Genomic DNA, 12,365 nt, shown 5'->3' on the forward strand with positions numbered 1-12,365 from the left:
TAAGTTCTACAGTACTGGATCTCGAAAGGTCGTTATCAGCATACTTGCAATTGCTATACTTGTTCCTGTAAATGATCTCATATCTCATATTTGCCTATTGCATGCTTCATTCCCAACCTCACCACTCAATTGGCCACGGATGACTGGTACATCACAGCATCCATCCATTGTAACATGCTTGGAAACGCCCGAGATGCTACAAAAACATTGCCTAAACGCGAGCTGAAATAGAATCCAAGACAGATACCCGAAATTTTGTAGGGGCTGACCCTTTCCCAATGATGAACAAGTCCTTAAAGAACATGGGTCCGGCGCAGCTGGTCTGAATCGTAATCCGTAGCTATAAGTTGCGTGCCTCTGTCGCGAGCCTGTCGTAAAGCTGGTAAGTGCCGTCTTCTGGCATTGATGAACCAGTTACTAATCTGAGAAGATCCTTAGAATCAAGCAAAGGCTTCTCGTCTTCCAAATTTACTCACTTGATTAATCGTCAATCCTGTACGAGCCGCAAATGCTTGTTTGTCTTCCTCGGTCGGGTATGGATGATCGAGGTGCTCATGAAACCAGCCACGCAAGATGTCCGTGACCGGCTTGGGTAAATTTCCTCGGCGCCTTCGGTTTCGGCTATCCGGGTCCCCACAAACAGTTGGTGACGAAGGATGGTGAACTCCTATATTTGGAGTGGAATACTCGAGTCCAGCGTATTGTGGGGGCTGATAAGGGGTTCCTGGTTGGGGGAATCTGTAGTATTCCATCTGTGCAGAGGGCTGCGGCCTGTTCACCTGGGGGCAATTATGACCATAACGTTGCGTAGCGTCATAGAAAGATGGTCTATCAGTGGCATAGGAGCTCGTATCAAGACCATTGTGACTAATAGTAGGCGGCGCATAGGTCTGCGAATATGGGGCAGTATCTGAATGATAATTATGATCAAAGCTATTGGCAACATCACGGATTGGCGGCAGACTGGTCCGTGAGTACTGGAGGCGTTGTGCATACGGAGGACTGAGTACATCCGGGAATTGTGAGTTGGAGGCCCAAGAAGAGCTCAGCCTATGATGGCGGTGGTCGTGGTATGAGCCATCGACATTTCGGTTGGAGATATTGTCAAATCCTTCGGTGCTCGTACCAGGCTGCGAGTCCGGGGACTGTTGGCCGGATCTCCTTACTCCAGTGGCAGAGTGATATGACCGACCTTCGTCCTGCTGGCCATGGTGAAGATGCTGATTCGAATAATGGTCGTGAGATGCCATCTCGTGTGACTGCAAAATCTTCGGACAATCAGCTAGGCATTCCATTACTTCAGAGGGCAGGGCAGAGCCTACCTCGGAGAAAGAGGGCAGTTGTTGCTGAGGAGCCTGCTGTGGTAAAACCAGTGATTGTTCTAAGACCACGCTTGCTCGCGATCCCGTGCTGATGGAGTCAAAGTTAGTCGCATGAGCATACGAGCTGTATGAATCCATCAAGAGGTAAAACGGATAGATGAAAGCTTTTCGCTGCAAGGGCCAGTGCGAAGGAGATTAAAAAAGAGAACGGCGGGAGTTGGTGCTCGAAAGTGTCAGACCAGGGGAGCCGCTTTCGCAGCAGCCACGGGCCTCTGTGCCACCAGACTTGCACCCAGACGGAGGACAATGAAGAAATAGAAGATGTGCATGACCGAAATGCCAGTGAGACGATTTCAGAAGATCTGTCGGCAGAGCTGGGCATGACAGAAATGACATGGCCTCGTTGACAAGCAGCCATGGGAGTGATTCTAGCCACGGGGTCGTGCAAGAGAAGGGAGAGGTGGATGGAGGGCTCACCAGGGCTAGAAAGGGTCGTTCGGCAATGTTCAATAGGACTGGGTGGGATGTTCTCAATGTTGAGTTCAGACGATTATGTTTTGACCTCAGAGTCAAGAGCAAAGTTCAAGGTAGAGAGAAGAGGGGGTCTGGAGCTTGTCAGAATAAGGACATTACTATTCGTGATATAGAAGCCCTTGACGTGGAGAGCTTTGCCGCTCATGGTGGACGCCTCCCCAAGCCCGTGGACGGGTAGATTTGAGCGTAATGGAGCTCCGGCACGAAATGGCAGGGACCAGGAGGGCCCGAGCCCTTGAGCCATGGACTTGCAAGGATGGGTAATCGGACAAGTTGCGGCATAGATGGTAGCATGCAAAAGATCGAGTTGAGAGGGCCGTGCACGAACCGAGACTGAAGCGTACAAAGGGAAAGCAAATTTCCGCATTTAGGAGCACCGTCTCTGAAGGAGGTGAGGCATTACAGGGCGTAAGGATTGGCTTGCCAGAATACGGAGTATGTTCTGTGGATTGGACTTGAGGCTATTGATGGTGGAGCTGTGGACTGCGAGGAGTTGAGCGCAGAGTTCGACCGTTGTTTACTAGAGGATCGAACCAGCCACGAACAGGGGGTCGATTGGCGTGGGCTTACTCGTACCCTTGGGAGGAGGGGCTTCTGGTGGAGACACTGGAGGGTGGTCTGTGTGAGATGAGGAGCATGTGGACAGGTGGAGTGCAATCGTCGAGGAAGCGTTTCTGGCAAGATAGGATTAAGACATGCTGGTGCTGGCGCTGGTGCGGAGGTGGTAAGAGGGATGAGTTGATAGGTGATAAAAAACGTGCTGGTGCTGGCAACTACGAACTGAAGGGACGAAGGTAATAGTACCAAGTCTAAAGCAGCCAGAGAACAAAAGACGCCAACAATACTCGCTGCAGTACGGAGTACGTACGAGTACGCAGTACTGTAGTAACGATTTATGGAGGGATCCGTACTGTATCTGTCCTGAGTACTCCGTACGGAGTCCTGGTCATGACATGTTTGGATGGGATTTGGGAAGGTGGGGGGAGGTTTATGTACCTACATAGCTAGTAGCCGACGGGGAAGGGGCAGACAGGCCAACAGCGGGGCCGAGGGGGGGGGGGGGGGGGGCAATTAGCTCATTGAACTCGAATCTCGGGAAGGATGGATACCAGTGGCGGCAGCCTTAACTACTCGTATGACTCGTAACAGCAAGAGGTTTAGAGAGACATCCGAGAATGCAGGGGTAATCGCACCACTACAACATCCTGCTTTGAGTGCCTCGCATTGACTCGCATCTCTGAGGGGTGTCCTTTCGCTAATGGATGAGTGATCGACTAGCCCCTCGGGACGAGGTACGGGGTACCCTGTACTGCGCAATATCTCTCGTCATGCAGCATCCCCGTTGTGGCTTGTAACCAGGCTCGTAAACCGACTTTAGCTACTCCGTGCAGAACTTCGTACGAGTATCTGGCGTATCCTTCCAGCCCATCGCCCAGCTTGCTGTCAAAAGTTGGCACAATGATGTACATATCAATGTACGTGTACGGAGGACATCTAGCACATATGCCTGCTGGGTTAAGTCTTTGTCACTACCCACACTTCAGCTCCGGATCTGTATTGGTCTAGCAACCTTAATCTTGACGGCAGCAAATCCAAGATTATGTTGCATTCACCAGGTCAACCGCTTCAACGGTAGTGGCTCCGGCTACCCGGGCAGCCTACCGAGCACTCGAGATACCAGAGTCTAGTCGATCCTCCAGACTACTCCGTGGTGCCGATCGACTTACAAGGTTATGGAGAGTCGGATCGTTGAGTTGGACAGTCCAGTCCAGTGTCACATGAGCCGTAAATAGCGACAACGTCCACTTTTACGACCGGAAAATGGATGACGATGAGAGTTAGACGGAGGCCCAGGATGTTAGCTAAGAGTTAAAGTGTGCCTCTCTGCGCCTGAATCCCGCCTTTTTAAAGTTCAGTTCTAGCATAACACATGCTCTTAGCGAGGCGTGCATGGTACATATTCAATACATCCTCGGTTTACTCGCCAATCCAGGGATACTCTACTCGGCATGGAGTCCTCCGTCCTTCCAAAGAACCAAGATTGACTTGACTTGAAACTTGAACCCTACCAGAATTCTCGCTGCAGGCCTTGAACAAAGTTCCAGGCAATCTTCGCTTGATCGACTCGAAGTCGGTTCTAGTGTGTGCCATTCGGTGAGTTTGAGTGGCATACAGTACAGGCCACATCGCTGTACGCGCACTTTTGGCAGTCCCTACCGTCGGTAGGTATCTACCCATAAGGCAGCAAGAGCACAGGGGAGGGTAGGCGCCCAAATGGGGAAGCCTCATGGAGAGGGCTTGGTACCTCACATAAGTGCGTAGAGGGCGTCTGCTACTCCGTCTGACGCTCGAGATTGCCAAAACATTACCTAAAAGTCTCTGGGTAGTAGGCACCGTAGACATCCAACCTTGAACCAATGCCCAGTGTCCTGGCCTTTGTCATCCCTACCATGATGGAGACATATCACCGTGCGGCGCGGGGAAATGGATTGGTGCTTCCCACTTCGCCACTGAAAGCCAAGTCTCAATATCACCAGAGACTTGGACTTGGACTCGGGAGGCCTGCAAATGCTAATCAAACGTACCCAATAACTGCATAGCACTTGCTACTCAGTACACTCTCGAGTCTTGAACATCCAAAGAGACCTGTCTGATTGTTCTGATTGCAGGTTCGATCAGCTGCAGCCAATCAGCAGCCATAATACGCCGTGACGCGACTTGCATCCATCGACCCAATAGAACACTGCTAACGAAAACCTCCTGGTGTTCCCGTCGCGCCTCCGGGTCCAATCCGTCTTAGGTGTTCTCGCTATCACACTGTTACGGGACACTGGTACCCCCAACTGTTCCCTAGAGACCTGCCGTTGCCGTACCCAGCCCACCAGCCCATATCATCGGGCCTCGCCCATGCTCCGGACTCCAGCGGTCAGGATCTCAGTTCAGGTACTCCGTCCCATTGATAACATTGATCAGGGCGCTTGTGTCACTATGCCGTTCATGCCGGCCCGCATTGCCGCTTTCAGTGTCACATCAGATCAATTGCGTTTGTACCGAGATTCTCTCCGCCCATGGTGGCACAGGGCTGATGCTGTGGTACGACTTTTCGTTTCCCATCCTCCATGAAAGTTCGTGTCCGCTGCTCCTCTCGGCGCTGTCTTGCACACTTTGACCATGTCACCCGAATTCGCCGCAGGGATAATTCCTGCTTCAATCCAAATCTGACTGGTCAACCCAAATGTCGTCGCCTGACCGCCTCTCTGTCCTTCAATCTCACAGCGCCATCTGCTCCATCTTGGATCAACCGTGCGCCTCCACATCTCGATACTGGGGAAGCATACTCTGATGGATCTTGATGCATTGGACTTACCGTCTTGATCTTGCATCCAATCAAGTCTTTGTCCTCTCTTGGGATCCTGGACCCCTGCTTCCTGACCCATCGGTCCACGATACACGTCAATATGCAATCACCATCCTTCTTCCCTGGGGCGATTCTAACACATGGCCCTTGAAAGCGGTGCTCACTGCATTCACCACATGAGCCACATAGGTCCTAATTCCCTGAATAGGAGTTCAATGTGCGAAAACGCACCACGAAAACAATTCCTTTCTCCTGTCTCATGCAGCACCCACTGATGATCTGCTTCCCATACCAGTCCACTCTGACCTCCAGAACACAACATATGTGAGGCATGACTAATTCGCAAACTCCGGCCAGCGAGTGAGTGGCCATCGCCTTGATTCGTCTGCTCCGGCCTTCAGCCTCGATCAGTCCCGCGCAGGGATCTTCTTTTTCGAAGCGACTCCCAGGCTTTGCTGTCGGTATTTCTTCCCACCTCTGGCTTAGCACGATCATTATTAGGGCAGTCCTTTAGGGCAAAGGCCGTAGGACATGGTCTTTGATTATGAAGATCCGAAGAACCGCCGCATATTTTCAAGGCCTCTAATCAGTACAGAGGCTGCAAGTCAGGGGTTCCCTTTCAAGCAAACAGCCTGTCGCTCGCCTCCAACCATGTTTTTGGCATGCTGATCATTTGTGATCTTGAACTTCAAATTGGCTGCAATGAACTGCCAAGCATTTCTTGTACGGGAAAGCAAAAGGGCCAAGATGGAGTCAGGTGACGCAGCTGCCGCCACCTGGAGACTGACTAACTTGAGATAGCTAGTTAGGTACTGGATCATTAACCTGACTCCACTTCCGCCGCAGCGGACGAGTACGAGTACTTGTCCTTTTCTTGCTTCCAAACACTGCGCTCCAACACTCAATATGTGTTTATTACCGATCTACTGGGCACCAAATCCTAGGCTGGTTATGCGGATGGTCTGGTATTCACAACTCCATCAGATCTTACCAGTCTCTCGCGCTAAGGCTTGCTCACGACTCTAAAAAGAGACGACATTTACCCGGGCTCGCAAGCCTAAGTCAGTGTCAATCTCCCACGCATCTGGGTGGCGCCGAGTACACAGAAAATACAATCCATTTTAGATTTCCCGCACCCCTCTGCGCCGCGGTTTTTCTTTCAAGTCAGCGTCGCCGACGCAACGTGTCTTACGATCTTCTGTGCGCTCTCCCACCTTGTCGAATGAAACCCCGGGACCCAAGAGCTGTTGTGCAACCCGACCAGTGCGACGCTAACGCAGATCTCTCAAGGAGCATCTGTACCCAGCGCCATGGTTTGAGCCCTGCCTCAAATTTAACCTACAATCAACGATCCGATGCCTGCGGCAAGTAGCCGGCATGTGGTGGCACTACCGACGGCGGCTCCTGAAATGAGAAGTTGTCCTCCTCGATTCTAACCAACTGTATTTCCTGATACCCCGTAATTCAAGAGAACTCCCAGATTTGATCAATCCACCTCGCTTGCATCATTAGCTGGCTTCTCTCCCTCTCGATCTCCCTCGCTCGCATTGTCTCTCTCCGTGGCCAAAAAAAACACCTGAAGTACAAGGTACGATGCCATCGAAGTGTGCTTGCTCGTTCGCTGACCAACTCAACATAACCCCGACCGAGTTCACTTTCCCAGACCAGTTCTACGGTGAGCTCATTAACATGCATCGGGAGAATCCACGTCATTTTCAACCTTGGACTTTTCTCGTATTCTCGATGGCTGGTCCTCCCCCCTTCCCCCCCTTCTCTCTCACAACTGGTCCATCAGTCAATCGGGAAACGGAAAGAGAAAACAGAAACCTCACACTTAAGAGAAAGTTCCATGGAACGAACACCTGATCGTGTCATGCCCTGGCTGGATTTGAAATGGAATACGGACTGGCGTTTGCCATGCCCATGCCCATGCACGGCCGTGCCCTGCATTGGCATTGGCATTGACATTGACAGTCCCAGGCATGCTCTTGCCTCATTCTCTCTTTCTGTCCCTGCTCGGACTCTATGGCCGGCTGACTTGACCTGCCCCGGTCTAGCCTGCCTCGACCCCGACTTTGACCTCTCCGCACGCTACGCTTCGCTGCCCAATGACGCCATTTCAATCCTACTTCGGACCATTGCTCCGAAGATGCAAATACCCAAGGAAGAACCCCTTGAACAGAGCAGCAGTTGAAGCCGCGTGAGTTCCGTTGGGGCCTCCACTTCAAGCTCAGCTCTCTATCCGTACATAGTTCGTGGGCTTGTGACAATGCTGTAAGGGAGTTCCCGATATCCATCTACATGTGTCGAAATAGGGCGGTGTCGACTCGTCCGATCTCAAAATCATCCCCATCACCACCACCACCACCACCACCATCATCATCATCATCGACCTCGTCCTCCTCTTGCTTGTTGCTCCTCCATAACGAGTGTGCTGAAGCACGAGACTCAGGGAGATGCCACTGGCATTCAGAAATCGTAGTAATTCCCTACAATGATTGATCTCCCCCCTGTCCGGAACATCGAGCAAAGATCATTAGTATATGGAAATCATTTGGTATAGATACAGTTCTACTTCTAGAACAAATCGACCCGTTTCAATAAAGGTAAAGGTCAAAACCATCTTAGGAGGCTTAACGCATGATCTACTTATCCCACATCCAGCACATCCCAGTGTTCCCCCAGTCTCACACTGATCTGAACATTCAGGAATCATTGATACACTGCGAAGTGTACAAGTACCAAGGCTGATAACAGATCGATGGGCCAGCTAAGAATGAGGTAGAACCGCCCCGATCGCAACTTAAATCATAAACATGATTCACGGTCACCACATGCCATATCATAGCTTGTCTTGCCTGTCTTTCACCGCAGCTCTAAATCCTCCAGATCGCCCGAGCGTACTATCTGGATAATATCATCCTCACTCATGGTAGTGCGATCTAGTATCGTATGAGATTCTTTCGTTTGCTGCCGCCGAAGCCGTGGCTGGGGCCTAGGACTCCGGGATTTGGCCCAGTACAGATCGTCGACGCGATTGATCTCGTTGAAGGTCGCATTCGACACCACCGCTTCGTCTGGGCCTTCGAGGCTCTTTTTATATGCTTCCTGCCGTTTTTGTCGAGCAATTGAGCTCACTTGGAGAAGCGTGGCGGTATCTGCGCCCTCGGCGATTGTGATTTGCTCCAGCACCCACTTCAGCAACTCCCATGATGGGCCTCGTCCACCCCTCTGGAGCATACAGACATACCACAGCGCTTGCGTGAATTCCTTGGTAATCGGAGCTCTTGTTTTGTGTAAGTAGAGATACAGCCAGTAGAGCTTGTTGAGACGCCCTCGAGGGCTAAACATCTCTGTTGTCGCAATAGACGCCGCAACGTGGTTGATGAAGCTGAGAGCTTCGAGTGGCGTTGGCATGCCTTCTGCCTGCAGTTGGTGAGTCTTCTTATAGTGTTGGGCGATTCTGAATGGAGTACCATCGGGTCCCAGTTGAGACAAGAGTACTTTGAGATAGTGATTGTGCCTGAGCAATCGCTTGATTACGAAGTAAGACTCCCATTCGTGATAAATCCATTTTCTTGAAAGCACTTTAAACAGGGCAAGATGTGGATTTATAGACTCGGCGAGGTCAACCAGCTCGTAGGGGTAATTTTGCCAAGCATTCCGAAACATGTTGCCGCCAACCAGCATAGAATAGTCTCGGTTGATCAGACCTTGTAAGGCTGTTCTATGTTGCGATTGGGAAGTTACGAGCTTAGAACGGTTGAAAATAAATGGTGCGATGTTGGAAATCAAGAAACTTTTGTTGGGAATCGCGAGCTGGTAGACCTCCACAACAAGGCGACCGAGACGATCATTGGTGAAAGGATTAGACTCAGTTTGAGACACCTGACAGAAGACTGATGCAAATCCCGCGTGCTGTAACAGCGAACGGGATTCCGCGTAGTCATGGCACATGCTAATGTAGGTCCAGGCAGCTGCCAGAAGCTGTGAATATTGCTGATCAGGGCTGCCATTGAGAATATTGGTGAACAGATTATTCTCTGTGGTCATATTGCTTGTAATGGTCCCCAGGTATGCTAGTGTCAGTCTCCAATTGACCAAGAACCTAGGTACTTTCTTAAATTTGAGGATTTTATTGAATGTCAATTTGCCAATGTTGATCTTTGTTGGTCCGTGTGGATGGTTACCGAGAAGGTGCATCGATACCTGTGGAAGTGCTTGCAGCAGTACGGCTGTCTTCAACTTCGAAAGATCGCTGGCAAGGTCGTACGTCGCATCGCCCTTCAATTCTTGCGTTCGAGGCATATCTTTTAGTCGCATGAGCACAACACGGATGAAAACATCTGCGTTCTCTTCAGTTGCCCACGGACCAAGAACGAACAGAGCGTTGCTAAACCTTGCGTGTTTTCCCAGAAGACTTATGAGATTCTTCAGACATGGCTTCCCAAGGTCACTCAGGTGCAGGACCGAAGAGCGATTGATAGCCATTACTAGGCCGTGAAGGAAGTTTCCCTTGTGTGTACGTGCAGTAGATGCTTTGGGTAATGGCAGTTTCATGCTGCCAGCTATGGCGAAGATGTTGCGGAGATCCGATGGAGAGACCAACCCCAACGTTGTAGCTTGGAAAATGGAGTTCCGTATAAGTTCCCACGTGTGGAGTGCCAGAGGGAGCCCTTGTAGTTTGGTGAAGAACTTGAGATGCAAGGATGAACCCGCAGGGTGGAATTCAGGAGCCGTCAACAGTGCTGGAATCTCTTTGGCCCAGTTAGGCGATTTGAGGAGGTGGTCAAGGACGGTGTCACAGAAGGCTGGAACACACTGCAAATTGATAGGGCGCTGTTGTATTCGAATTCGGATATCGTCTAGTGTCTGGCATCCCTCTATATTTGGCAGCAACGCGTCTGCCACAAGCCCGGATAACAGAGCTGGTTCGGGCTCACTTATGGTATGTATAGCATCAGGGGCCACGGCCTGTACAGGAGGAGGTTTCGGAGGGCGTAGTAGCCATGAAAGCAATGAGTGACGGGCTTTCCCTTGTTAGTTCAAGCATCATCTTATAAAATAAATCACATACTCTGATCCGGACTCCAGTTCACACCATTCTGCCACCATGCAGCCGGCTGCGCGCCACGTTCTATAAGCTCGGACGGGTTGGTGAAAACATCCCCCCAGGAAGGGAAGGCCAGGCTTGTGGTCTTCCTGCGCGACGCCCTTCTACGAGCTTCCAACGGGCCCGGAACGCAGCTACCATGGCGTCGCTGCTGGCAGAAACGGGAGAGAGTCTGCGTCAAAAGGGCATCGGAGATCCATACGAAATTCGCGGGTTGGGAACTGATTGAATGGGAGATGCAGTCGGCTGCATGTTTTCCCCGAGTCATAAAATTTCGAGGGTTGTAGATGATTCAGTGTCTGTCATGTTCGCCTTGTGTAAGAATGTAGTGAGTGTAGCGACATCAATTGATGGACTTTGCTTTATGCATCAAATTCGGTGAGTGAACACTAAAGAGACCTGGAGTTCAAGCTCAATGGAAAGCCGGTTTTGTGATTGAATTGATTGGAGCGCAGCTCAAGAGTCAGGGAGCCGCAAGGCACAATTGCCAAGTCACTAACTAGTGTACCGAGGATTGATGCTAGCAGATTTAGGCGTCCACGTCCTTCGGCACGTGACACAAAGAGTCGGGGTAAGCGGTATGTATCTCCAATGGAGTGGCATTTAACTGTGACAGTCAGTTAGATGTCTTGCGTCTACCATATTGCTAGTATTGCGATTGAAATACCAACTTATGAGTTCTATGAATATAGAACCGGTGAGGATGTTGAGAGATCTTTTCAGAGACCTATCCTCACATCAAAGTATTTTTGCTTGCAGATCACAGCCGCCGTGAACTGAGTTGTAAATGATCAAAGTTGTTCTCGTCCAAGTTGAGACCCAACACTGCCAATTAGTCCCCTGACTACCCAAGCAGTATGGCTCCGGAATCGGCCGCTGATGACGAAGATGACTACATGAACATGAGTTTCGAGGACACTGCTCCTGACAAGAAGAATGAGACTCTCACACAAAAGAAGCGACGACTTGCCCGTGAAGCTGAGCAAAAGGCGCGACCGAAGTCCAAAGCAGAGCTGGCTGAGGAAGAGCGCAAGAAACGAGACGGGGCCTTGAACAAGAATGCTCTGGATACCAACAATAAAGGGTACAAGATGATGACGGCACTGGGATACAAAGCTGGAAGCGCACTCGGAGCAGCACGAGAGCCAGCGGATGGTGAGAAAGATACCCGACTGCTAGAACCCATTGGTCTAGATATGAAAGACTCGAGAAGCGGTATAGGAGCAGATGCCGAGAAGAAGCGGAAATTCAGGGAGGAAGTCGAGGCACAACAGCAGGTGGACAAAAAGAGGAAAGTCGAGGCCGGCGATTTCAGAGAGAGACAGCAGAAGGAGCGAGAAGAAAAAAGAATGGAAGGGCAGGTGTGGGGTGCAATGAAAGTGTGCGAAAGGCTGGAAGAAGAAGAAGAGGCAGAAGTGGATGCCGCAAGGGGCACCCCCAAGCGAACGAAACCATTGCAGTGTGTCAATGTTCTATGGCGAAGTCTTGTCAAGCAAAGGGCGATCAACGAACGGGACCGAAGGATGAGGTACGATCTCCATCAGTCACTCTCCAGGCGAGCCGATTACAATGACCCAGAAGAAGAGAGCGAGGATCAGATTTCCTTCGCGAAGAAGGCTGACACCGAGGAGGTCGATATCGCTTTGGACAATGGCGACGAGGAACTTGATCAGTTTGAAGCCCTCGAGGTCTCTGAGAAGTTGGCGAACCTGGTTGCGTACCTCCGCGAGCGTTGGTATTACTGCTTCTGGTGCAAATATAGATATTCGGACAAGGAGTTGGAAGGTTGTCCAGGTGCCACTGAGGAGGCCCATGACTAACGGTAGCCTTACTGGAATTAACTTCCTGACATTTCAAGTGACCAAGCTCATAGACTACCGTACACTCTTAGTATATAAATCCCACACCTCATTGCGTGTTGTCATTTGAGGCTTGCTTCATGAAACGTGTTTTTAATCGCATCGTTTCTCGCGCACGGTGGGATAGTCATGACTTCTTGACCCTGGGACGGAGTCACACTCAATCACATGTTTTGAAC

At 50.7% G+C, this 12,365-nt stretch overlaps 3 protein-coding genes across 3 annotated transcripts; 1 reads left to right on the plus strand and 2 right to left on the minus strand.

The window, feature by feature from the left end:
• Positions 1–308: 308 nt before the first annotated feature.
• A1O9_04942 (uncharacterized protein) lies at positions 309–1,202 on the minus strand (the record flags this gene model as incomplete). The annotated part of the gene is made up of 2 exons (XM_013407228.1): positions 309–422; positions 477–1,202. Coding segments are annotated over 2 exons (840 nt in total), but the record flags the coding sequence as incomplete, so codon positions are not given.
• Positions 1,203–8,319: 7,117 nt separating this feature from the next.
• Positions 8,320–10,595, minus strand: A1O9_04943 (uncharacterized protein; the record flags this gene model as incomplete). The annotated part of the gene is made up of 2 exons (XM_013407229.1): positions 8,320–10,250; positions 10,292–10,595. Coding segments are annotated over 2 exons (2,235 nt in total), but the record flags the coding sequence as incomplete, so codon positions are not given.
• A 589-nt stretch (positions 10,596–11,184) lies between these two features.
• Positions 11,185–12,147, plus strand: A1O9_04944 (uncharacterized protein; the record flags this gene model as incomplete). The annotated part of the gene is made up of 1 exon (XM_013407230.1): positions 11,185–12,147. The coding sequence occupies one exon, from the start codon at positions 11,185–11,187 to the stop codon at positions 12,145–12,147; it is 963 nt and encodes a 320-aa protein (XP_013262684.1).
• Between the last annotated feature and the right edge of the window lie 218 nt (positions 12,148–12,365).

This window comes from Exophiala aquamarina (genome assembly GCF_000709125.1).
Source record: "Exophiala aquamarina CBS 119918 chromosome Unknown aczIA-supercont1.3, whole genome shotgun sequence".
NCBI lineage: Eukaryota > Fungi > Ascomycota > Eurotiomycetes > Chaetothyriales > Herpotrichiellaceae > Exophiala > Exophiala aquamarina.